This window comes from Prionailurus bengalensis, chromosome A3, assembly GCF_016509475.1.
Source record: "Prionailurus bengalensis isolate Pbe53 chromosome A3, Fcat_Pben_1.1_paternal_pri, whole genome shotgun sequence".
NCBI lineage: Eukaryota > Metazoa > Chordata > Mammalia > Carnivora > Felidae > Prionailurus > Prionailurus bengalensis.
In genome coordinates, this window is record NC_057354.1 from 63,547,966 (window position 1) to 63,575,702 (window position 27,737).

A 27,737-nucleotide genomic window follows, 5' to 3' on the forward strand; every position below is an offset into this window, starting at 1 on the left:
TGTGGCCTTTCTGTCACTCAGAATATCTTGCTGTACTATACTCGCCCTTCTTATGATGTGAGATGCTAAAACGTCCTCTTGACAAGATGAAGCGGGGTAAATGGTGTAGGCACAGTGATGCAGCGCTAGGGTACTCCTGACCTGATGATGACACGTCCAAAGGAGGATCATCTGCTTCCAGACTGCCGTTGACCATGAGTAGCTGAAACCGTGGAAAGCGAAATCATGGATAAGAGGAGACTACTGTACTACAGTCTTCATTTATCTCAAACTTCGAAAATATGCTACATGTGATACATGTTCACTGTATTAAAATTAGAAAATCCTGATTTTCTTAAAAAAAGAAAAAATTACCAGAGGTGCCTGGGTGGCTCAGTTGGTTAAATGTCTGACTCTTAATTTAGGCTCAGGTCATGATCTCACGGTTCATGAGATCAGACCCCACATTGGGCTCTGCACTGACAGAGCCTGCTTAGGATTCTCTCTCTCTCTCTCTCTCTCTCTCTCTCTCTCTGTCTCTGTCTCTCTCTCTCTCTGTCTCTCTCTCACACACGCACACACATACACACACACAAACTAAATAAACTTAAAAAAAACCCAAATAATAAAAATATAAATTACCAACAAATCCATCACCTAGAAATGTTTACTGTTAGCTTAGTGATATCCCTCTAGATCTATTTATTTGTGTGTGTGTTTCTGTGTCTTTCTCTGAATCTGTTAATGTGTATGCGTATGTATGTACGTATATCTCAAGGAAGCAGGAAAAGATATTTTAAAATTGAAAACAGAGTTATGCTAATCTGTCATAAATGTTTTACCATGTCAATAAGTATCTTCCTAGATCATCATTCCTAACAGCTGCATGCTATTTCATTATAAGGATTGTCATAATTAAATTAGCCAATCCCCATTGGGGGAAATTTAGGTTATTTCTTGTTTTTCTTTTTTTTCAACGTTTATTTTTTTTTTGGGGGGGGGGGGACAGAGAGAGACAGAGCATGAACGGGGGAGGAGCAGAGAGAGAGGGAGACACAGAATCGGAAACAGGCTCCAGGCTCTGAGCCATCAGCCCAGAGCCCGACGCGGGGCTCGAACTCACGGACCGCGAGATCGTGACCTGGCTGAAGCCGGACGCTTAACCGACTGCGCCACCCAGGCGCCCCCTTTCTTGTTTTTCACTTTGAAAGAATACCTGCCAGCAAACATCCTTCAGTAATATACATTTTTGGTCGTATTCCAATTATTTATGTTTCCCGTTATTAAAAAAAAAAGTCATTCAATTTGATCATATCCCAGATATAATCCAGAGTAATTTATTTGTGATCATCTTTTTCTTTTGGTAAAAAAATTACAGGTTTTAGGAAAAAAACCTACCTAGTCAAATGGTCTGTGTTTTTGTCAGTCCGGCATTTTCCAAACTATTTTCCTTGGAACCCAGCAGCTTCCTCCATTAGAGCTTTCCCTGCTTCTCCTCTTTTATCTGTTTTCTTGTAAGAGATCTTTTTTTGGCTTTTTTGTTTTTAACTTTTACTATTAAAAAAAAGAAAGTGTGATTAAACCACTGAGCCAATCCCTGGCTAAAATGTGAGGTTAACTTTCATGTGGTAGAGATGCCCAGAACCTATATTTTCTGACTCCTAACAAAAAACTTAGAACGAGTACCTTCTCTACAAATAAAAAGACAGACAAAAAATACTCTAACCCAGTATTTTGATTGCCTACTTTGAACATATTTGCAATATGTCCTTTATTTGTATGTTACCTTTTTCTTTATTTCCACTTCAACAATTGGAATTAAAACATTTTAGAAGACACTAATCATCTGCTTAACCAGTAATTAGCATTGATGAATAGAGAGAAAATTTCAGACAGCTGCCAAGTTGACCACTAAAGTGAGGTATGATTTGCTAGTATTTGTCATCTGCAGGACTTCATAATTATAATAATAGCAGTGTAGTTACACCGTGATGGAAAGTTGACAGTTAACTTTTTCTACTTATCAAACTTACGAACAATTCTGAAAGTTTCTAGTTTCCAGGTAATTTATCATTCGAGTGATTAAAAGCTATTTTTGGCCACAATTACGAATAACAAAATTTTACATATGGGTGACATTAACACAGTATTCTTTTTTTTTTTTTTTTTTTTTTTTCTATTTCCAGGGAAAGACTACTATTATCCTAAGGTGTCTTGACAGGTAAGTGTTATGTTAACCTTTAGACTATATTTTTTGTTTATTCTAGTTATACAGGGCAAGTTAAATTCTGAAAGACTTGGGAACGTGAATAATTTTGAGATTCAAACAATAACTTCTTAGTGAATTCTTTGTATGGCCTTTAAAATCTCCTTAAAAAAAATTTTTTTTTACATTTATTTGTTTTTTGAGAGACAGAGCATGAGCAGAGGAGGTGCAGAGAGAGCTGGAGACACACAATCCAAAGCAGGCTCCAGACTCTGAGCTGTCAGCACAGAGCCCGATGCGGGGCTCAAACCCCGCAATCGTGAGATCATGACCTGAGCCGAAGTTAGACGATTAACTGACTGAGCCACCCAGGAGCCCCAAAATCTCCTTTAAAGATAAAACCAACAATAAGCAAAAGTAAATAAATAAAATTATACAGGATTAATGCTGAGTTTCCCTATTATATGGGGAAGCAACGAACGTAACTCCGATAGTACTTGGCTGCTTTTTGGCTCTGCTACTCTGGTATTTGATTTCCTTCTATTTTACCTAGTCCATTATTATCTGAACATTAATTATAATCTTTAAATTGTTCATGGAAACATTTTTGAAGCACAGTGTTGATCCTCAAACTGTACTTTTTATCATTTGTTTCTTATACTTCCTAACCTATATGGTCATCAGATTAAGATTTAGGATTATGATTTAGGATATTGCAGGAAACTGCTTGTTCCCTTCATTCCAATACCTACTTCTTATAACTTCTCCAAAAAATATCAAAATAGATGTAACTTTGTCTCAAGGTCACATTAAAGAAACGTCATCCATTTGAAAAATACTAGTGAAGAATTCAAATAATAGAATCCTGACTTTGTGTAATTCCTTTCACCAACAAAATTGTTTCTTAGAAGAACCGTCTATAGTGACACCTGCATCATATTTCCATCCCCTGGAATCATGGCTCTCTTTTGACCATATGTGTTTCTTTCTACAAACAAGTTCTCTAACACAACATCAGTTTAGGATGAAATACTTTGAAATACAACACTGAATTGAAAATTCTTCATTTCAGTTCCTTGATAGTTTACTTGAAAAAAAAAAATAGTTCTATTATACATTGAATATCAGAGCTTATAAATTTTGTCTTAAAAGTAGCATTTTGTTTCATAAAAGAAAATTTGTATCTTTTATAAAAGCAAATATAACCAAATATTCTATATATGTATCAAAAAATATATATGTAGGGATGATATGCAAGATATTTAATAAAGATAAATATATAAATCACAAATTTAAAAATTCTCTTCTCCACATTAAAAAGATATATACCAATATTATTCAGCCTTAAAGAGGAATGAAATTCTGACGCATGCTACAACACGGATGAACCTTGAGGACATTATGCTAAGTGAAATAGGCCAGTCACAAAAAGATGTATACTGTATGATTCCATTTATATGATGTATCTCAGAGCAGTCAGATTCACAGAAACAGAAAGTAGAATGGTGTTTGCCAGGGTCTGGAGGGAGGGGAAAATGGCGAGTTATTGTGTAATGGGTATAGACTTTCAGTTTTGCGAGATGAAAATGTTCTAGAGTTTGTGCAACAAGGTGAATATACTTAACATGCTACTGAACCATACACTGAAAAATGGTGACGAAGGTAAATTTATGATACACATTTGTACTATAAGAAGTTGAAGTAAATAAGTACATATATACAATAAAGCTGTTTACCAAACAATGTAAGCTGCAGTGTAAATAATTCATCAAACCATTTGTCAGTTTTTAGGACTTGTTGATGTCTTTAGGACTTGTTGTTAGTTTGCAGCTCTCGCTAGTTAAATGATGCCCATGTTTGGGCTGGGATTTAAAATAGAGAATTGTGGGGTGCCTGGGTGGCTCAGTTGGTTTAGTGTCCGACTTGGCCTCAGGTCATGATCTCATGGTTTGTTAGTTCGAGCCCCGCATTGGGCTCTGTGCTGACAGCTCGGAGCCTGGAGCCTGCTTCAGATTCTGTGTCTCCCTCTCTCTCTCTGCCCCTTCCCCACTCACACTCTGTCTCTCTCTCTCAAAAATAAATAAACATTAAAAAAATAAAAGAATTGCATAAAGTCTGTTGATATCTCCATTAAATTGATAATCATAGATTCACAGCTCCCCACATTGAGGCCGAGCAAAACCTGGTATAAGTGCTCCCCACGTGACCTGAATGCCAAGAGCTTCCCCTAACATGGCCACCAGCATTGCCAGCTGCACTCCATTCTCCACTCGCTCCAACAGTGCCTGTAAGGACTATGATGTTGTGCTGGTGCCATTGGTCATCCTTGCAGCTGTGACAAAAATCCTCGAAGATGGTTTTTTGAGGGCTTGTCTTTTACATCAAATTTTTTATCATTTTTACTTCAGTGCTATTCCACAAAGTAACTTTTCTACTAATAGATTAACATTTTTAAGAGGAAGCAAAAATGAATTGGGTAATATGATAGCATAAGAAAACCCATAATGGGGGCGCCTGGGTGGTCCTGTCGGTTAACTCTTGGCTTTGGCTCAGGTCACAATCTCCCACTTCGTGAGATCGAGCCCTGCATCCAGCTCTGTGCTGACACCATGGAGACTGCTTGAGATTCTCTCTCTCTCTCTCTCTCTCTCTCTCTCCCTCTCCCTCTCCCTCTCCCTCTCCCTCTCCCTCCCTCTCTCCCTCCCTCCCTCCCTCTCCCTCTCTCTCTCTCTCTCTCTGCTCCTCCCCCACTAGTGCTGTCTCTCTCTCAGGATAAACAAATAAACATTAAAAAAAAAGAAAAGAAAAAGAAAACCCATGATGGTAATACTATCTGTCTTTATTGTGCAGGGATGAGCCACCAAAACCAACCTTAGCTTTGGAATATACATATGGAAGAAGAACAAAAGGGCATAATATAGTGAGTGTCTTCTTAAGTGACATTGCTGTGCCTGGGGATGGAGAAGTAATGATGCTGACTTTGTTTTATATTTTCATCTTATCTGTAATCAATAAACATATCCAGTTGTACACTTCATAGCTATGTGCTTTTAAGTCAGATTCAACTCAGCAGACATGAAGGCAACCTGAATAGGAAAATAATTTAGCCGTCTCATTTGTTGTGTCTTAAAATGTGGAATAAGATTCCTTTGTAACTTTATTTTACAGTTTTTGGACATATTTATATTAATTGTGTTAATGTGGCTTTTTCTTCTTTCAAGTGGGAATAATATTGTGAGTTACATCCTGTCTCCCAAAAAATCTGCGAAAAATAGGAGTTTGACTTGTAGAATATTTATGAAAATGTACTACTCAAAGTCCAAATTCTTAGCATTTTTACAAACATATCTTGAAGTTAGTAATACTACTTGAGACTGAGGCCCTAATTTGTTACAGTCCTATTTTCACTAGAGTGTCTCTTCAGAGGAAAGTTGGAGATTATTCAGAACGGAAGGAGAGTGCACGGTGTATGTTAGAAGGATAAAACCATTCAAAATAGAATCCTCTTTTGGAGTTCTCCCATGAAAAGGTCTTTTCTTAAATAGAGTTAGGCGTAGGGAAGAACCGTCTATAACAGAAGGCCCCACTTCTGTCGCACAGGCAGATTTTTACAGATTGATCTAGTCCAAATGTTTGGTCATTAGTGTGTAAGCGTTAACATTGCCTGTTGCTGCTTTCTAGATAAGTCAGTGAAAGTTCGTTATTAAAACTGTGAGGTTAAAAAGAAAAGAAAAAACATTAATATATTGAGATGTGGGAGAACTCTGTGTTTGTGACTCACGTGAATTTTGACATGAGTGATGACCTATAAATGAGATTGCCCTTTTCACTGGAAATGCTGAAACTGCTTTCACCGCTTCACTGTGGAGAAGAGCTCTAAGAACTGCCCTTCGTCAAATTGTGAATCAAGGGGGATTTTCCAATGCAAAACTGCCTCCCCCACGAACATTAATAATTCAGATATCAACAGCAAATATTCAAATATCAACAGCAAAACAATTTTAGTGAGTATGAGATGATAATTTGCCAAAAATCTATATATTCATCTAAAACTTGCTTCAAGGACTATCTCTTCCAAGTTCATGGCAACAGATATATTAAAAAGGTGATTTTTCTTCACCTATTTTCTCTAACACTTTGTGCTAGCAAGTTGGGCTTTTCCATATTCATTCTGGAAGATCCATGTCTTTCTCAGATTTCATGTTCCCTGAGTTCTAAGTGGAAGCAGTCAGTTCCTCCCACAATCGTGGTGTTACCAAAGGCTCCTCAGCAGCAGGATGGAAGCAGAGATGCAATTAGCTAGTCGTCCAAGAAGGTTGTCATGGAATAGATGGTCGTATTCCCAAGCCACGTGGCTGCCTCACTGTTTCACTCCCCTAATACTTAAAGAATCCTATAAAAAGGGAATCGGTTGTTCAGTCTCTTCTTGTTCCCCACCTACCATGTTAATGTTTCATCTTTGTTTTTTGGAATAGATGTTTTGGTGCAATTTGAGGGATGGGACAGAGAAAAGGGAAAGTTTTGATTGCCAAGGTTTATTGAGGACTACAGTATTTTGTATCCATAATTATTACTGACTGATGTTAACGAGGTGTAAGAAGTATTTAACATTCAAAGAAGATTTAAAAAATTTAATGTGAAAAATGCCTGTTTTTGTTTGTTTGTTTGTTTGTTTGTTTGTTTCAGCCAAAAGATATTGCTCACTTTTGGGAACTAGGTGGAGGGACCTCTTTATTGGACTTAATCAGCATACCCATCACAAGTGACACCTTACGGTAAGTGAGCCAGATCCAGGAACGGTTGTGAGTAAGTACCCAGTGGTGTCCACAGGATGAATATGAGTAGGCTTTCAGGAATCGGAATTTGGGGGGACAGTTTTCTGTTGCTGAAGGTTTATACTCTCTTCCTTTCTATGCACTTAAAGTATAATGCTTTCAAAGAGATTTTAAAAGAACCAGGGTTCTGGCCTGTGCTGACAGCTGGCATTCCAACCAGTAACATATTTTGCAAGCCTGAAAACAAAGTATGTCAAATAACACTTGAGCAATGAATTCACTTGGCAAACATGAATTTGAAAAGCTTAATTCTTTTGAATACCCATCCAAGTGTAAGCTGATTCAACCCTGAGTTTTTTCTTCAGCTGGATATGGTAAGTCTACCTTTGAATTTAATGCTAATTAGTACTGTTGAAGCTTCACCCAAGGGAACACTGAGTTTGCGGAGGGAGAAAGTCTATTTGCTGACCGAAAAGAAATAGAAACTTGGGGAAAACCTCAAACTCTTTGGTGGCGTTTCCTGACAATGACTCCCACATGTTGGCCAAATCAGATGTGGAAAATTGTGACATTTCTCACAATGTTCCTGGGAATGTGTCTCAGCCAAGGAAAACAGATTTTTACATCTGAAAGATCTTACTTTTGTCAGAGTTTAACACAAACCATTGCTGCTGCCTGGACCAAATACAAAGGGCTGCACTATTATTTGTTACATTTCAGCCACTTAGATCTTTAGGGTATGGAATTGTTTCCGGTTAACGCAATTGTTTTCCCATAGCTAGTTGGGTACAGATAATGTTGGCTTTATTTTTTCAGCGATATTTTTTCTTTTAAATAAATTTAATTTACTGTCTTTTACTTATTATAAAAATAGTACCGTATATGTTCATGTAGAAATCTTGGAAAAATGTTGAAAGGTTTGAAGAAAGTAAGAGCGCCCTTAATCACCTGAGAAATAACCACTGTTAACATGCCGAGGTCGTTGTTTCAGTGTTTTCAGCATTTATAAATATATTGTATGGGGGCGCCTGGGTGGGTCAGTCAGTTAGGCGTCTGATTTTTGATTTTGGCTCAAGTCATGATCTCACAGTTCCTGAGATTAAGCCCCATGTCGGGTCCTGCACTGAGCGTGGAGCCTGCTTAGGACTGACTCTCTCTCTCTCTCTCTCTCTCTCTCTCTCTCTGCCTCTCTGCTCCTTCCACACTCATGTGCACTCTTTCTGTCTCTCTCAAATAAATAAACTTTAAAAAATGACATTATAAATATACTTTGTACAGATTTGGGATGTTTTATATATATATATGTTTAGATCTTTCTTTTTCATTTGTAACCACCATATGCCCCTGACATACTTTTTCAGAAACATGGAATTTTACGGCTATATTGATTTTCACTTGTCCTCCTTTAACAGAGAAAAATAATTGAGGCCACTGGGAGTTAGGACCGCTCCTGGTGGTGTGGTTGAGAGAAGGCAAGGACGGGAGTTGCTGAGGAACCAGAGCTGCCAGTCAGTGTGCCCAGGGGCAGAAAGGAGTGAAAATGGCTGGGAGCTGCTCTTATCTGGGTTCTGAGCTGGCTTCAGTTCTGGCCCTGACTTTGTCACTCACTTCCTCTGGCCCAAGAGGCTTTGCACCTGATGGCCTTGTGGAAATTCTGGTTTCTGCAGGAAGCCACATTTTTGCACAGCTTCTTTAGTTTTTTATTAAAAAAAATTTTTTTTTTAGTGTTTATTTATTTTTGAGAGAGAGAGAGAGCATGAGCAGAGGAGGGGCAGAGAAAGAGAGGAAGACACAGAATCCAAAGCAGGCCCCAGGCTCTGAGCTGTCAGCACAGAGCCCGTCGAGGGGCTTGAACTCACAAACCACGAGATCATGACCTGAGCCAAAGTCGGAGGCCCAACCAACTGAGCCATCCAGGTGCCCCTGCACAGCTTCTTTAATGCCTCACTTTGTGAGTTCTTGGGTCTTCTTCATTCCCCTGGTTCTACCCCAGGGCAGCCACAGCTTGCTTTAGGAGAGAGGGGAGGTCAAGGTTTTGATGACCAGAGGGAAGGGGAGCAGTAGGCCTGTGTCCAAAGTAGGTTGCTGAGTGGTTAAGAAATTCATGAAAAACATTTCACTCCTAATGTTGCAAATCTCAAGAGTGTTTTGTGACTGGAATCAATCTGACACATAATTAACTTCCTTGTGTTGGACAAAGCCTAGCAACTTGAGAAAAATAATATTGCCAAATGCTATTAGATACTGTTTATCTTTAAAATGATTGTTCATAGAATAATTATAAATACACTGAACAGAGTTTAGATAATTTGTAATGGAGCGTTTCCTGTGGTTTCATTCCCTGTTTAAAGAGCTGTTGAGTTTTTTTAAAAAAACTTTTTTTAAGGATGATACTGTGCCATTTGAGACAACATGGACGGACCGAGAGGGTCCATAAGATTCCACTCATAAATGGAATTAAAAAAAAAAAAAAAAAGAATAAACCAAAAGCAGAATCAGACCTGTAAATACAGAGAACAGACTGATGGTTGCCAGAGGGGAAGTGGGTAGGGGCTGGGCACAACGGGTAAAGGGTGCGAGATACTGGCTTCCAGTTATGGAATGAGTAAGTCACAGGAATAAAAGGCACAGCGTAAGAAACACAGTGAATGATATTGAGATGGCGATGTAATGGGACAGATAGCAGCTACACTTGTGGTGAGCACAGCATTATGTAGACACTTGTCAATTACTAAGTTGTACACCTGAAACTAATATGACATCCTGTGTCAACTACACTCATATAAAAAAAAAGTTAGCTGTCATCTGCTATGAAGGTAAAGGTAACACAAGTGTTTCCAGTGCAATGGAAACAAACTTTAATCTTGGAAAAAAGTCGAGAATTCTGTCTTGTTTTCACTTAAATTTTTTATTTTTCATTTGGAAAAATGATAAATTTTATGTTATATACATCTTACCACAATAAGAAAAAGTGAAACCACAGTCGTTTTTTACAAGCATTTAACCATACCAAACCTCTGAAATAAAATTGATTTCTTTACTATTAAAAAATATATATTATTTGTTATAGTCAAGCAAAGCTATTATGAGTTTATTGAAATGATGTAGATATGATTGGCTGGACAGTTTAACGGCACACTAATTTTATAGAAAATCCTGATAATTACTGTCTAAAAGACTCTTTTCTGAAGTGACACCTATATAGTAAAGTACTGTTTCGCTTCAATTACACAAAATAGCTGGTTTGCTCAAACTGAGCAAAATAACTGACAATATTATAAAGTAACTAACATGTATTATAATTCCTTGCTACACATACTAGCAGGATGTTTGTCCTCTTGATCGAGGATACAGTAGCCCATGGTTATGGCTCTCCATGCTTATTATGACCACTTTCTGAAATAGTCCTAGATCTATTTTTTATTTTGATAAAATATCATAACATTTATCATTTTAGCCATTTTTAAGTGCGCAGTTTATTGACACTATGTATATTCGCATTGATGTGCAACCATCACCACCATCCATCTCCAGAACTTTTTCATCTTCCTGAACTGAAACTCTGTCCCCATGAGTTAATAACTCTCTACTGTCCCCTTCCCCAGCCCTCGGCAGTCATCTTTATACTTTCTGTCTCTATGAATCTGGCCACTCTAGGTACCTCCTGTAAATGAAATCATGTAATACTTGTCCTTTGAGCCTGGCTTATTTCACTTTGCATAATGTCTTCCAGGTTCACCCATGTTGTAGGCTGCGTCAGAATTTCTTTCCTTTGTAAGGATGTTCCACTGATCTTCTTTTGTGTGTATATAACACATTATGTTGATGCATTCATCCACGGATGGACATTTGGGTCGTTTCCACCTTTTGTCTGTTGTGAACAGTGCTGCTAGGAGCACTGGTGTACAAATGTCTGCTTGAGTCCCTGATTTCAAATACGCCTGGAAGTGGGATTACTGAATCATATGGTAATTCTATGTTTAATTTTTTGAGGAACCGGCATACTGTTTAACAAATGTAGGAATTTTACGTTTTACATTCCCACCAGCAATGCACAAGGGTTTCAATTTCTCTATATCCTTTTTAAAAATATTTATTTTTTTTTTGAGAGACACCCATGAGTATGGGAGGGGCAGAGAGAGAGGGAGGGAGGACACCCCACGCAGGCTCTGCACTGTCAGTACAGAGTCTGATGTGGGGCTCGAACCCACAAACCATGAGATCCGAATCAAAGGCTTAACCGACTGAACAACCTGGGTGCCTCCAATTTCTCTATATCCTTACCGACACTTGTTACTGTTTTGTTTTGGGTTTGGTTTCCCATAGCTATCCTAATGGGTATGCAGTAGCATCTCATTGCGGTTTTGATTTGCATTTCTGTAATGATTAGGGATGTTGGGCATCTTGTCTTATGTTGATGGCCATCTGTACATCTTCTTTGGAGAAATGTCTATTTGAGTCCTTTGCCCATTTTTAAACCGGTTTGTTGTTGCTGAGTTTAGATTTACGTTGGACTCACATGAACACAGGTACACATTCACGTGGCAGTGGCAGTGGTGTGTGTGGTGGTCAGGGGTGTGCTTTCGGAGACGCACCACAGTATGGCAGAAACGTGTGGCTTTGGATCTCCAGCTCTACAGTTTACTAGTCATATGAACCTGTGTCTCAGCTTTCTAATCCATAAAATGGACATCATAGCATCTTCCAGGAAGGGTTGTTGTGAAGATGGCATAAATGATGTAGTCCGCTGGCTGAGTCCATCAGTAAATGTGTTCTTCACCTAATGGTGTGTTGTTGCTGCTGCTCTTAACTATTTTTGCTTCCCTTCTCTGGCGCATACAGTGAAATCAGATCTAAACATGACGCTGTTGAACCCAACTGCTTGCAGATTCTTTGAACTGGATTATTATCAGTACAAATGAAACCTTCAGTGCCACTGGTGGTTGTAACATTTAAATACCACTAGAGAAAAGCACTGGAATAAATTAGGCTGTAACTTTGGAGGTGCCTGGGTGGCTCAATCAGTTGAGTGTCCCATTTCAGCTCAGGTCACGATCTTACTGTTCATGAGTCTGAGCCGCGCATCAGGCTCACTGCCGTCAGCGCAGAGCCCACTTCAGATCCTCTGTCCCCCTCTCTCTGTCCCTCCCCCGCTCACACTTCCTCTCAAAAATAAAAACATTTAGGGGCGCCTGGGTGGCGCAGTTGGTTAAGCGTCCGGCTTCAGCCAGGTCACGATCTCGCGGTCCGTGAGTTCGAGCCCCGCGTCGGGCTCTGGGCTGATGGCTCAGAGCCTGGAGCCTGTTTCCGATTCTGTGTCTCCCTGTCTCTCTGCCCCTCCCCCGTTCATGCTCTGTCTCTCTCTGTCGCAAAAATAAATAGACGTTGAAAAAAAAAATTAAAAAAAAAAATTAAAACATTTAAAGAAAAAATAAGGCTATGACTTTGGAGGGTGTGTGTGTTTTCTTAGAAAATTGCTGTTTTATTTTTTTCCTTAAGCTGTAGTGTTCTTAAATAATGAATTTCAGTATAATAGGGTTTCAAAACAGTACTTATTGTGAGTCTTCTTTAAGAGATGTTTTTGTTTTTTAGGACATTTTCTATTGTTCTTGTTCTGGATCTTTCAAAACCTAATGACCTTTGGCCCACCATGGAAAATCTGTTGCAAGCCATGAAAAGCCATGTCGATAAAATGATAATGAAACTGGGGAAGACAAATTCCAAAGCAGCCTCTGAGATGAGACAGAGGATATGGAGTAATATGAAGAAGGACCATCCGGTGAGTTGCTGTTGGGATTATTCCCGGAATCCTTAGCCCAATACATAGCTAAAGACAACATCACAAACAACTTGCTGAGATTTTTATGCGTGATTGGAAATTCATTTGATGTAGATGAACTTGTTCACTGGAAAATGATAGCAATTTGATAAAACCTCAGTGAGAGCAAAACCAGGAGAAAGATGTCTTATGTCTTCTTGGTAGACATCCACTGTGACTGTTATGGCATATTATACCAATCAAAAGAAATAGGGTGAAGTAGTAGTTTGATATTGATTTTATAATCTCTATAAAATGAAGATAAAAAAACAAGACTGTACAAAAACTCACCTGGCAAAACTAGATGAAGCTACACATTTAAGCAAGGAGTAGAGTTTTAACAGCCTTTCTCGCCACCCTCTGTTTTACATTCATTTGGTATCTGTCCCATATTCTGTGTCCTTTGATCCTCTGACAAATTACAAAGTTGCAATGATGGTAACACAGGTCCTTTAAATACAGTCATGAATATCATCTTCTGGAAAACCCACAGCAGTATTTGGCATTGTCCAGGGTTTATATGAGTGTGTTTTACATCACGAATATCAGGACAAAAGTAACAGCTTATGGTTCACATCTATGCAGTGTGAATGCTATAGCAACAAAAGATAATTCCAAGTAGTAAGAAACAAAAACAGGAAGATGGCATGTTATTTAAGAGAATAGGACAGAACATGATGGTAACTTAGAGAACTGCCATTTCTAGTTTTACACTTGAGAAATATAACTTAGTGGAAGTTAAATATTAGAACATGTCAAGCAAACAAAGTCAACATCTACGAAGAGACTAAAAAGGTGTATTTTTGGAAGTAAATAGAATTTGCTGAATACATAGTATTAAACAGTTAATTACAATAAATCATGAAATATGTTTGTTAACAGGATCGTGAATTAGTCGACCCATTTCTGATACCTCTGGTCATAATTGGAAGTAAATATGATATTTTTCAGGTAAGCTTTTCCACTTCTAGTTAAGGTGGTTGTTTATGCTTGGGACAGGAACAAAAATAATAGTGAAATGAGAACAATGACGCTGGAAGGGAGAGGTCAAGGAGTCACACATCTTAAAGATCTGGAAAAGAGGATATAGTTGGGAAAGTGAAAATATGTAAAGAACAATAAAAATACAGGGGACTGGGGATGAAGCAGTAGAATGGGGATAAGGTAGCTCAAGAAACTGAGTCTTTCACCCAGTCACTGAGGGAAAGGACTTCCTCCCCAACTTTTAAATTGAAGAAAGCAGAAAATTGGTTTCTTCTTATCTTTGCTTGTCAGAGAATCCCTAGGGTATTCCACACTATAAAATGTGTGCTCATATCTCAATTCTGTTGAGCTACATGTTTAAACAAGGAAAGATCTGACAGCTATAGTTCTGGAAGGCCGCAGCTATTGTTCAACTCTCTATAGAAACAAATATCAAGGTAATGGAATCCTACTCCTCAGAGTACGTTCCAAAAAAAGAAAAAAATCATCTATTTCCACACTTAATAATTTGTACCTTCCTGCTACAGATATTTAATTCTCTCAACTTTTTTCTTTTTAATAATGTATTTCTTCAGGATTTTGACTCTGAGAAGAGAAAGGTTATATGCAAGACACTTCGATTTGTTGCACATTATTATGGAGCATCATTAATGGTTTGTACCTTTCCTACCCTTTGGCTTGAGTAGACAGCACCAAATTTAGAAAAGTTAGCAACTTGATGCACAGTTATAAATACTAATGCTTTTACTAATGCACATAATCCCCTCCTTTCCGTTCCCATTGCCCCCAAACCCTCTTGTTACAGTGTTTGATAATGTATTTCTAGAACACCCTTTGCTAGATGGCCTTCCATGTCTTTGGAGCAGCTGCTTATGCCCATAAGCCCCAGTCCATCTTAAAGAGAGAAACTGGCTATTAACTTATTCATTTTTAGTTTCCCCTTAAGAATAAAAATCTGTATTTTCTTTTTTTTTTTTAATTTTTTTTAATGTTTATTTATTTTTGAGACAGAGAGAAACAGAGCATGAATGGGGGAGGGTCAGAGAGAGAGGGAGACACAGAATCTGAAACAGGTTCCAGGCTCTGAGCTGTCATCACAGAGCCCGATGCGGGGCTCAAACTCAGGGACCACGAGATCATGACCTGAGCCAAAGTTGGACGCTTAACTGACTGAGCCACCCAGGCGCCCCGAGAATCTGTATTTTCTTAAGAGTAAAGGGGGAAAAAAAACCTTAACAAAATATTCTTTTTTAAACTTAAAAAAAAAAAAAAGCACCGCTCTTTGTTGTAGAAGTTAAAAACATGAACTCGGGAGTCTTGCTGCCTGGGTTTGAATCTGAGGGCAACCACTTTCTAGATGTGTGATCTCAGACTGGTCACATAATCTCACTTAAGCCTCAGTCTCCAACAGGGTAAAATAGACAAAAATAGTGCCCCTTCTTCATAGGGTTGTTGTGAGGATAAAAGAAAGTAACGTGACAGGCTCACCACAGTGCCTGAAACAAAGTGTTCCTTAATAAATGTTGCTTATTATAACTGTTATCATTACGTTCCACAGCAGGACCAAAGGATAAAGGATATCCTTTAATGCAATAAGATATAAAAGCACTTTTATTTGAAAGAAACAGTATCTTCCCATTTGAATGGTTTCTTTTTCCCCCTAAATGAAAGTGCTCAGGGGAAGCAGGAGACAACATGGGCTAGCCCCTAGCCTTCATGGGTAGTATATTATGACCAAAGGTAACATTTTATACTTTTCAGAATACTCCAAATAAATTGCATTGTGTATTTTCTTAAAACTCAGTACCTTTTATGTTTATACTGTATCTGCTTACATATTAAATTGACAGAGTACTTTGGAAATATTCTTTTTTAGAGTTTTTAAAAAAGTTTATGTGTTTATTTTGAGAGAGTGTGCATGCGTGAGTGTGGGAGGGGCAGAGAGGGAGAGGGAATCTCAAACAGGCTCCATGCGGTCAGCGCTGAGCCCGATGTGGGTCTTGATCCCACAAACCGTGAGATTATGACTTGAGCTGAAATCAAGAGACACTTAATCGACTGAGCCATCCAGGCACCCCTAATTTTTTTTTAAGTTTTTATTTATTAGAGAGAGACAGACAGCACAAGCGGGGGAGGGGCAGACAGGGAGAGAGAGAATCCCAAGCAGGCTCTGTGCTGCTAGGGCAGAGCCCAACATAAAGCTGAAACTCACAAAACTATGAGATCATGACCCAAGCCAAAACCAAGAGTCAGACGCTTAATCAGCTGAGGCACCTAGCCCTGCCCCCCCCCGCCCCACCTAATTTTTTTAAAGTAATCTCTACACCCATGTGGGGCTCAAACTCACAACCCCGAGATCAAGAGTCGCATGCTCTACTAACTGAGCCAGCCAGGCGCCCTAGAAATACTTATTTTTACTATTTCAAAAAGATACGGGAGTTTAAAAATGAATGATTCCTCCAAGATACAGAAGCAAAGACGATGGATCTTGTAGTTTCTTATTTTTACCACAAGATAAAGCCCCACAGATCTGGTTAGTTAGCTGAGGGAAATCTCTTTCTTTAAGAGCAGATCACACTTGATGATCAGTCAGGGCCCAGTCTGGTCTTAAGGGTACAAATTTAGATGAAGTCAGACCAAGCCAGGACCCAGCAGGCCTAGATGGCCCTAAATCATCAGGGTTTTCTAGGGAACGGATTTGAGAAAGGCTTCATCTCAGCTTTCAGTAAGCCTGAGGGATGAGAGGTTGGGTTAGAGGAGCACTTCTAGACCATCAAGAGAACCATACAGCTTGTCTAGCTTCCCAGACCAAGAAGACAGTAGCCAAAGTTTCAAAGCCCCGTCTTTCAGTTTCACTTCAAGGAGGACAGTTTGGGGTTGCTTTACAAGATTGCCAGATCCTTTAAAATTCAGTCAAGAAAATGGATTCACTATTATGAGCAATCTAATAAAGTTATTAAAAATAAAAATAGAAAAACATTGAGAGGTAGGACCAGATTCAGTGGAGAGCTGCCAGGATGGTTGGAGATTTAAAAATGTGATATATGAGGAGGAGTATCAAATCATCTAGAATGTGATAATGCTTTTTAAATATTCAAAGGACTGTCCCATGGAAGAGGGAATAGGTATATTCTTTGCTCTCTTAGAGTCAAGAACAAGCAATCAACAAGAGTTTAGATCAAAATAAGAAAGAACTCTCTAATCCTACCATTATCTGAAAATGGAATGAACCGCTTTGGGAGGTGATGAGTTCCCATTGAGTTGATACAAGCAGAGGCTTTACAGCTATTTGAGGAGGATGTTTCAAGGCAATTGATGCAGCAGATAGGGAAGTTGAGTCAGAAAACCTCTCATGTCCTCCCAGCCCTACAGTTCTGTGAAATACGTTTGTGATGAGGTATTTTCCTTTCCACACATATTCATCATCATCATCATGATCATCATGAAGTTGTGTTTTAAAAATTCAGTTAGTTTTTATACTTTTAAACCTTCTTTCAAAGGAAGTATTAAAATTATTTCAATTTTGAAAAGTCAATGTATTAAATTTTATATATTCACATGAATAAATAATTTGCCTGGGAGCCTGTTCTTTTTTTTATTATTTTGTTATTTTATTTTATTTTTGAGAGAGCATGCGCGCGCGAGAGAAAGCGCATGAGTGGGGGAGGGGCAGAGAGAGAGGGAGACACAGAATCTGAAGCAGGCTCCCGGCTCCCAGCTGTCAGCACAGAACCTAACGCGGGGCTTGAACCCACGAACTGTGAGATCATGACCTGAGCTCAAGTCGGACACTTAATCGACTGAGCCACCCAGGTGCCCGGAGAGAGTCTGTTCTTAATCCAGAATGAATCTTATCCTGAAAACTGATTTCTTTGCCTTATAAAATTCCATGTCATTTTGGTTCATGGTTGTTTTTCCCACTTTCATACATGTTAACTATTATTTGGCTGAGTAACTTTTGGTATTTCCAAAAAACAAATCTAGTCTTAAAAGATTTGTAGGGTAACCAACCACATACCCTGATTTTCACCTGATGTCTCAACTTAATTATTACTATTTTTTTTAACGTTTATTTATTTTTGAGACAGAGACAGAGCATGAACAGGGGAGGGGCAGAGAGAGAGGGAGACACAGAATCTGAAACAGGCTCCAGGCTCTGAGCTGTCAGCACAGAGCCTGATGCGGGGCTTGAACTCACGGACCATGAGATCATGACCTGAGCCGAAGTTGGACGCTTAACCGACCAAGCCACCGACCAGGCGCCCCTCAACTTAATTATTAATAGTACCCACCCCCTTTCATTCTCTGAAGTGTTCTGGTTATGGTCACTCTAGTTATATACCACCACTGAGAATCTTCAGGAACTTGTTTTGCAGGCTCAAAGGCAATTCTGAAAAGTTAAATGATCATTTTAATGACTATCAGTATTGCTGAATTAGTCTGTAGCCTCCATGTTGGCCTTTTGGAAGACAGTACTATGCCCTTGGATGGAAAAGTCATTTATGATGTAAACCTTCTATTTTCTACCAACCAGATTGCATTTGGGCAATAGTTATGAGCCATATGTGGGAGTAGCCGAAATGACCAGTGCATAAACACCAGTCCCTTCCGTATCATGCACTCATAAAATGTGAAGAGCGAGTTAAAATTTATTGAGATTTCTTTATTGTCCTTTGTTCAGGTTTTTTGTCTACTCAAACAAGTGTGTTGGGCAAATAAATAGTAATTCTGTCTGCAATTTGCACGTGTTCAAAGCCATATTTATTTTACCTGTTTCTGTGATCTGAAAGCAGAGCATATAATTTGTTCTCCTGATTTTTTTTAGTTTACCAGTAAATCAGAAGCTCTATTACTAAAAATACGTGGAGTTATCAACCAGTTAGCATTTGGCATTGACAGAAGGTACTGTTAAAATAGATTTTTTATATCTTTTTATTATTTTTTGCCAATAATAATCTCCTCTGATTATTGCTCATATCAGGCTTTGTTTCTTGGTAGGAAAGGGCCTCCAGGTGGCTCTTCTTAGAGAAATAATTTCATATTATTTCTTGTTTCCTATGTTAAATATTTCTCAAATATTATAACTAAAATGTTATGTAATGCCTAAGGATTAGGATAAAATAATCATACTACTACCCTTGTTTCCCTGATTTCTTTTACTTTATTTCTGTAATCTTAGTAGCTTTCCCTGTATTATCATTTTCTTACATTGATTATAGAAATTGAATTGATAATTGTAGTATGTACATTTTTCTTAAACTTGCTCCTTTTCTTGGTTGTCATTTAAGGTAATTTGCGTCTGTCACTTTTTCCCCCCTATAAAGTCTTTATTAATGCCGGACTTTAATATTTGAAATAATTTAAATTGATATTCACTCATTCATTTAGGAGCAGTGTGCTCTCTCACCAGTAGCTAGACATAAAACCTGGCTCTTGTATTTACAGTAGAGCATGGCAGGATATTCGATTGCTAAACTAAATTAGACTCTTTTTTCTTCTTATCCATGTAGCAAATCAATATGTGTGGATCAAAATAAACCACTGTTTATCACAGCAGGATTGGATTCTTTAAGTCAAATAGGTTGGTGAACTTATTAAGATTGTTCAATCTTTTTTTAATTGCTTATTGATTTTTATCCTACCCTACGTTCACTTCATCTCCAACACACCACCATTTCTGATTTCATTATCATTGCTGTTATTTCTTATGCGTTTATTTGTATACACGGTATTGATGCATTATGCATCACATTGACATATTTGGGATGGAAGGAATGTTGCACATAAGAGACTGGTTTTGGATTTCTAGTTCACTAAAAAATTGGCATGTATTTCCTTTCCCTCGCTGATTTCCAGGTACTTTTAAATTTTAGCTTGTTGGGTGTAGAAGAAAACCAGAAACATAGAGTGGTCAGGAAATTCAAAGCTACAGATTATGGGCAGTGATGAAAAATATGAGATTCAAGTGTTGGAATAAACCAAAAAAGAACAGTTGTACTAATTATGTATGCTTTAATTCTTCATTATGAAAATAGCTTGCTTCAAAAATAATGGGATATATTTCCTAAACATATGGATATGTTAGGCTCATGAAGTGAAAAGAATTTTTTTTGGTTTTTTTGTTTTGTTTTGTTTTTTGCGAAAAGAATTGTTAAGAGTTTATATGATCAAGCTCCTTATCTTCCCACAGAAGCTATTTTCATTGTGGAGGTTTGGGCCCTAGCAAACTTCTACTCTGTAGCTAGAAGTTTGGTTTTAACACTCTAGTAGATAGGAGTTTTCGTTTTTATTTCCCATCACCTATTACTCTTACTAAAGTTGACTGGACTTCAAATGTAGATCTTTGTAATGAGATTATAGGTTGAATTGGAATGAAAAGAATAGAGGTGGTTAATGAGTGATCACAAAGACTTAATTTCATTAGCAGTGAGAATCAGGGTATGTACTGCCAGGTAATGCCCCTGTAAATAGCTGGAGGTCAGACAAGGAACGAGAATGACTGAATTTAAAAAACAGGGAGGGTGCAAAACAGAAGAGATTCTCAAATATAGAGACCAAACAGGGTTGCTGGAGGGGTTTGTGGGGGGGTGGGCTAAATGGGCAAAGGACATTAAGAAGGACATTTGTTGGGACGAGCACTTAGGTGTTATATGTAGGGGATGAATCACTGGATTCTATTGAAATCATTATTGCACTACATGCTAACTAACTTGGATGTAAAATAAATCATGGAGCTTAGACCTCATCAAAATTAAAAATTTTTGCTCTTAAAATCCCACTTGAAAAGAATAAAAAGACATGCCACATTCTGGGAGAAAATATTTTCAACTGCATATTTGACAAAGGACTAGCATCTAGAATATATAACTTAACGGTAAAAACAGAATCCAACTAAAAAATAGGCAAAAGATATGAGCGGGCATCTCACCAAAGAGGATATAGAAATGGCAAACAAGCATATGAAAAGATGCTTAATATCTTTAATCATTAGCGAAATCAAATTGAAACCACAATTTGCTAATCAGAATAGCTCACAAAAAAATAGTGACAATGCCAAATGCTGGCAAGGATACAGAGAAACTGGATACTCACATTGCTGATGGGAATGTCAGATGGTAGTTTTCACTCTTGAAAACAGTTTGACAGTTTCTTATAAAACTAAACATGCACCTACCATATGACCTAGAAATTGCATTATTGGGCATTTAAGAGAAATTAAAACTTATGTTCATATTAAAATCTGTACACAGATATTCACGGTGGCTTCATTTGTAATAGCACAAAACTAGAAACAAAACTCTGTACTATGGTATGGTATATCCATACAATAAAATACTACTCAGCAAAAAGGAGGAACAAACTGTTGTCCACACAATAATTTGGATTAATCCAAGTGTATACTGAATGGGAAAAAAGCCAATCAGGAAAGGTTCTACACAATAGGATTCTATTTATTTAAATTTTTTGTAATGAAAAAAATGTTAGAAATGGAGGAAAGATTAATGGTGATCAGAGGTTAGGGACAGGACTGTAGGTGGGGAGGTAGAAGAGATTGGGAAGAGAGTGGTGTGGTTATAAAAGGCCAACACATAGGATCCTGAAACAATGGCACTATACAGTAAGTATCTTAACTGAGGTACTGGATGTTTACCTACAAAGGTGATAAAATTGTATAGAACTTACTACACACACACACACACACACACACACAAATGAGGACAAACAGAAACTTAGGAAAGCTGAATTAGATTGGTGGATCGCATTAGTGTCTTTCCCACCAAAGTGGTAAAGAGGTACTGAAAGATCAACAATGTAGATGGTAGAAGAGAAAGAATTAGAAATCTCAAGATTATAGACAACTGCCAAGAAGTGGCAGCAATTTTTCAAATTGAATTATATAATCAATACATAAAGGCGTGCTCATTATAAAATGTTAAAACAGTACATTAGAATCAAGTTTGATATGTGTACTTCCAGACCACTTTCTATATGTGTGAATGTTGTAGAAAAAACTATTTGTTTGAACATAATTATATCATTCTCTAGCTATTATTTTTAAAGTTTCCTTTTCTACTCAATGTGTGTTAGTGGTTTTTCCACAATAGTGCCACAGCTAGGTCTGTTTGGTATTCTGACTGCTGGACACAGTTACAGAGCATGGCTGTGCATAATTTAGTTTACTGTGCCTTTACTGATGGACAGTTTGGTTGTGGCCAATTTTTCACTAACACTAACGATGGTGCAGTGTGAAACGGTTAATACGTGTGTGCAGGTGCTTCTGGGTTAAACACCAAAAACGGGTTTCTGGGTAATAACATACGACTTTTTTCTGTATTTACATAGGAGGTAGTAGTGCCAAATTACTTCCCCGAATTAGTTGTCCCAATTTGCATTCTAATGAGTAGCATGCAAGACAGTCTGTTTACATACAAATTCACAAACACATGAGAATACCAAACTCGGTATTTTTGCTGGACACCAGTGTATGTGTGGGGAAAGAGAATCACAGTTGACTCATTACTCTTGTCTCCTCTTCCTCTGGTGCTAGAATCTGGGGCAAGTGGTCTTGCTATACTGTGTTGGGGTAAATTTTAATAGCGGCTATGTTAGGGAGAAGGAAAATGACTGATCTAGGATTTATGCTTTTCTAAGTGTCATGTGTTTTATTGATAGTTTGTCAAGTTTTAATCAGTGCAGTCATTTGGAGTACAACTTCCAATTCTAGGATCTCCTCCTGTTCCTGATAATGACATTGGAAAGCTTCATGCCCACTCACCAATGGAATTGTGGAAAAAAGTGTATGAAAGGGTCTTTCCACCAAAGGTATAGATTTCTAGTTCTTTTAAAGCAAGACTTTTTTGCACTACTCAGTTATTGGGAAGTGTTCCTGAGTTTATTATGATTACTTTGCTTTCTATTCACATGCTCAAAAATCAAGTATGTGCCAAAAGTCTATTGTACACAAGGCACTGGGACTTAAAAGGTGGGCAAGACATAGCTCCCACTCCACTTTCAAATGCAGCTTGCAGGCTTCCTGAGAGGGAGAGATAGTGGCTAGAAGGAGAGGGCGGGAGAGGGCCTGGTAGAATTTGAATGGGCCCCAATGGCTGGCTGAGGCAGGCAGTAGTCACTGGGGGTCTGGGCATGAAATGACTCGAGTTGTAATTTCAGAGTATCAACACACTAAAAGATACCAAGGACCCCGCAAGAGACCCTCAGTATGCTGAAAGAGAAGTTGACGAAATGAGAATGCAGAAGGATCAGGTATTATCCTAAACACTTATTTTATTGCATCTTGAGTTTTATCACAAAATACATCTGGAATTACATAGATTTTTCTCATTTAATGTTTGTTTTTTACTTTTAAAATTATTGAGGGGCACCTGGGTGGCTAAGTTGGTTAAGCGTCTGACTTTGGCTCAAATCATGATCTCACAGTTCATGAGTTCAAGCCTCACATTGGGCTCTGTACTGACATCTCAGAGCCTGGAGCCTGCTTTGAAATGTCTCTCTCTCTCTTGCCCCAACCCTGCTCACACTCTGTCTCTCTCCAAAAATAAATATTAAAAAAAATAGTAAAATTGAAATAGCACATCTTCACTCTATAAAACAATAAAATTCTGATGTGCACAAAGAAGGAATTTAAGCCACCTGCCATTCCAGCACCGAGACATGACGTAATGTTCACATACTGTTTTTGGATTCTCCCGTTTACTTTATGTTGAAGAGGGGTAGTGATTCTTACCTTGCTGTTGGGGAGACAGTTTCATAATATGCTTTTGTTTGTGAGATTGTTTAAAAGGTTTTGTTTTTTGTTAAAACATTACATACTTAAAACTTTTCTTGTACCAGAAAAACTCAGAACTATCCAGTCTGAAACCACATAAACATAGGATCTTCCAGGAAAGTGATTAAAAATGGACACTGAATGGGGCACCTGGGTGGCTCAGTTGGTTAAGCGTCTGACTTTGGCTCAAGTCATGATCTCCTGGTTTGTGAGTTCGAGCCCCATGTTCGGCTCTGTGCTGACAGCTCAGAGCCTGGAGCCTGGTTCAGATTCTGTGTCTCCTCCTCTCTCTGCCCCTCTCCTGCTCGTTCTCTCTCTCTCAAACATTAAAAAAAGAGAGATGGAGTTCCATATATGCCTAGCTAGTACCATTTGTGATACACAAGTCATGTAAGAATGCAGAAGCTGGTAAATTTATCATGACCCAATACTTAGATTTTCTTAGATTTCCTTCTAGTTTGATAAAGTGAGACACTGTGCAGAATCCAACCTTACACAAGTAGGCACTATAAATGGGATGCCCTAACAACCTCTCAGGTGGGATTTGTAGTGCTGTGTCACTCGGGACAGTCACACTGCTGTGTAACCTGAACACAACCATCCACTGGAGCAGTGACCAGAGTGATTTTCTCAGCACTAGCCTTTCACCTTCAGGGGCCCTAGAATAAGAAAGCAAAGCATTTTATTTAAACATAGTCCACCCACAAGACTTTAGAAAACTGTGTCATGAATAGAGGGTTTCATTGCTGTAGCAAAGTGAGAGGCATGATGTAGAAACAGATGACCTCATGTAACCTTTATTAGGTGTGCAATTGACTAAAGATTAGTTGGAATCATCGTGAATTAGTATCTAGGAGTCAATGACTTAACTGCTGTTGTTATGTTTATGTCACATAGTTTGATCTCTTTTATTACATTTATATGCACAGGTATTATAAAAGGGCTGGGATGTTTCTCAGCATCATGACTTTTCACATTCAGATCCATCTTCCCTGACCTAAAACCGAAGGAATTTGGAGTGGAGCTGGAAAGCAACCCCACAATACCTAGCATTCTTCACTATTAACATAGCCTATGAAAGAATTCGTCTGTGTTAGGTGAAAATCTAGCCAGTTGTCCTCAGCTCTTTCTTCACGTTGCTGTTTTCTTGCTCTTTTTAAGCTTATCCTGAGAGAGTAAGTGTGAGTGGGGAGAGGGACAGAGAGAGAGGGAGAGAAAGAATCTAAAGCAGATTCTGCACTGTCACTAGAATGCCCCATTCAGGGTTTAGTCTCACTGTGAGCTCATGACCTATGCTGAAATCAAGAGTCTGACGCTTAACTACAGCCCCAGTTTTTTTCCTTTGTTCATTTCTTAAATTCCACATATGAGTGAAATCATATGGTATTTATCTTTCTCTGACTTGTTTCACTTAGCATTACACTCTCTAGCTCCATCCATGTTGTTGCAAATGGCAAGATTTCATTCTGTCTTTGGCTGAGTAATGTTGTGTATATACCACATCTTTTTTTATTTTTTTAATGTTTATTTCTGAGACAGAGACAGAGCATGAGCAGGGGAGGGTCAGAGAGAGAGAGAGAGAGACACAGAATCTGAAGCAGGCTCCAGGCTCTAAGCTGTCAGCACAGACCCTGAACATGGGACTCAAACCCAATAACTGTGAGATCATGGGGCGCCTGGGTGGCGCAGTCGGTTAAGCGTCCGACTTCAGCCAGGTCACGATCTTGCGGTCCGGGAGTTCGAGCCCCGCATCAGGCTCTGGGCTGATGGCTCAGAGCCTGGAGCCTGTTTCTGATTCTGTGTCTCCCTCTCTCTCTGCCCCTCCCCCGTTCATGCTCTGTCTCTCTCTGTCCCCAAAAAAATAAACATTGAAAAAATAAATAAATAAATAACTGTGAGATCATAACCTTAGCTAAAGTTGGACGCTCAACCGACTGAGCCACCCAGGCGCCCTTAAAACTTTAGAGGTTCTTGAGACAAATTGAAAACCTTTCTTAGTTTTGTGTTCACTTTTAAAATGGCTTTCTAAAGTAGCCGTGAAGAATTGCAGTGTAAGGAAAATCTTACTTGTTCTTCCTTTAAAGCATCATCATATTATTTTGAATTCCTATGACAGCAGTACTGAAGGTCTTGTGGATATGGTGAGTTGTGTATCACACCAGTCATTCTTTATTTTCCCTGACATGACCTGTGTGACCAGCCCAATTCTTCTCTCAGTTTGCTGTCTGCAGAAGGGAGGTATCTCTAGCAAAGAATTTTAAACAATGTCCTCACCCTTACCATTGGTAAAAATAATTCAGTGCTTGCAGTTAAAAACAAGATAACTGATTACTGTTTATTCGTTGGGAGTTAAACATCTTTGAACTCTTTGATAACTGACGAACTGAATTAATTTCCTTTAAAAAAAAAACAAACAAAACCAAGCTGTAAAGACTACTTTGGAGTTGTGATCTAAACACTAAGTCTTCAGTTTTAAAAGTTTTAACATTTAAATTGAAACAACTTGAGTATAGGTATGAAAGAGACAATCTGCAGTTTTTCTGAAAATGAGAATGGAATTTTCTTTTCATAGGAACTGTGAACTTCAATTATGTTAGCCAAAGGGCAGTGGTTGCCTTATCTTGCAGAGTAACCACTTTTCGCTCATCTGAAATAATCTTTGTACAGTTATTGAGACAAGGAACAACAAGTAAGAGGCCAGGAGGCAATCCCCTTAGGGATGATCCCTTTGCATATCAATCATCTCATACAGGGTATCCACCCATACTGGATTTTATGAATTGTCAAAGTAACATATACTTGTTGGTGGGGAAAAAAACCCTCAAAAGACATAGAAGTATATAACATAGAAAGTGGAAGTATCCTATCCTCTCTCCACCGATCTGCTTTCTTCGTGTGACACATAGGACTGCTGTTACTTTTGCCAGATGCCCATGAAGCCATGTGCGAATGAGCACTGAGGTCTTCCCTTACTGGGAAAGTTGCCTTCATGTGTGCACCAGTAAACACAGTGCAGTGAATATCCTTCTGTTTATGTTCTTGCACTCTATTATTCTGTGAGACACATTTTGAAAGGTACAAGCACTGGGTCAAAGGATATATACATTTTAAATACAGATATTTTGCTGACTTCAACAGTTTTGACAAATAGGAAACAAAAAGTAAGATCACTTTTAAATACTTAAAGTATGACAAATGCATTTAATAGTTGAAAGACAATTTATATGTATATATAGTATGTAATTTCGTCTTTAAGAAGTGGATCTCTAAAGTGTTGCTTAGGCTACACAGAAACACTGAAGACTACATTTCTAGAAAATCCTAATTGTAAGAATTTACAGAATTGTCCAGAAGTTTTGAAAATGATAATACCACAGAGGATATACTGTCATATCTAAAAGATGCTAAGGCAGCATTAAGGCGCCTAGTTTAATTTTTAAAGTTTTTCTCTTCAAGTAATACATATTTTTGTTTTAGGAACTGGAACAATACAAAAGAAGTTCCTCCAAGTCTTGGAAACAAATTGAGCTTGATTCTTGAACATAATTCAACTATAGTGTATTTACTTATTCTTTCCCAAATACAAGTAAGTTTATTTTATTAATTAGCTCTTATGGTAATAAGTGAAGAAAGTTAAGATGTCTAATTTGTTAAAGGAAAAGTGGAATTTCTTGTATTAGTGCAACTCCCTGGATACTTTTAAGTCTATAAAAAGGGGGGAAAGTTGTGTAATTACAGGCAGTATTTTTTTTTTAAATAAAAAGAATCTTCTGCCTGCCTCTAATGTGTTTATCTAGTATGTACTCAGTTCAGCATTTATAGGTTTCTGCTTATATGGTTTGAGGACTGTGAAAGCGAGAGCCTTTAGTAACAGTTACGAGTATGAGTTTAAGCATTTATATTAGACACATTCCTTCTTGAAGTATGTTCTCAGGTATGTCTGATAGGAAACCAGAATCAGGGTCACATGCACAGGTGCTATCATTTAATTCTGAAACACAGGCACAAGAAGCACCTGAAATAAACTATTAGGGGGGAGAGAGAGAGAGAAACCACAAAGGGGGGGGGGCAGCAGACAGAGAAAGAGAGAACCCCAAGCAAGCTCCACATGGAGCCTGACGTGGGTCTCAATCCCACAATCCTGGGATCACGACCCAATCCCAAATCAAAAGTCTCAACTGACTGAGC

At 38.3% G+C, this 27,737-nt stretch overlaps 1 protein-coding gene across 1 annotated transcript in view; it reads left to right on the forward strand.

The window, feature by feature from the left end:
* DYNC2LI1 (dynein cytoplasmic 2 light intermediate chain 1) overlaps window positions 1-27,328 on the forward strand; it is a gene marked incomplete at its 5' end in the record, with an annotated part of 39,434 nt that extends 12,106 nt beyond the window's left edge. The window contains 11 exons of the mRNA XM_043553318.1: window positions 2,166-2,200; window positions 5,036-5,105; window positions 6,872-6,960; window positions 12,553-12,739; window positions 13,661-13,729; window positions 14,338-14,415; window positions 18,588-18,664; window positions 19,273-19,343; window positions 22,488-22,585; window positions 22,934-23,026; window positions 27,027-27,328. Of these exons, the coding sequence (XP_043409253.1) occupies window positions 2,166-2,200; window positions 5,036-5,105; window positions 6,872-6,960; window positions 12,553-12,739; window positions 13,661-13,729; window positions 14,338-14,415; window positions 18,588-18,664; window positions 19,273-19,343; window positions 22,488-22,585; window positions 22,934-23,026; window positions 27,027-27,089 (930 nt within the window). The remainder of the gene's footprint in view (window positions 1-2,165; window positions 2,201-5,035; window positions 5,106-6,871; window positions 6,961-12,552; window positions 12,740-13,660; window positions 13,730-14,337; window positions 14,416-18,587; window positions 18,665-19,272; window positions 19,344-22,487; window positions 22,586-22,933; window positions 23,027-27,026) is intronic.
* Window positions 27,329-27,737: the final 409 nt, after the last annotated feature.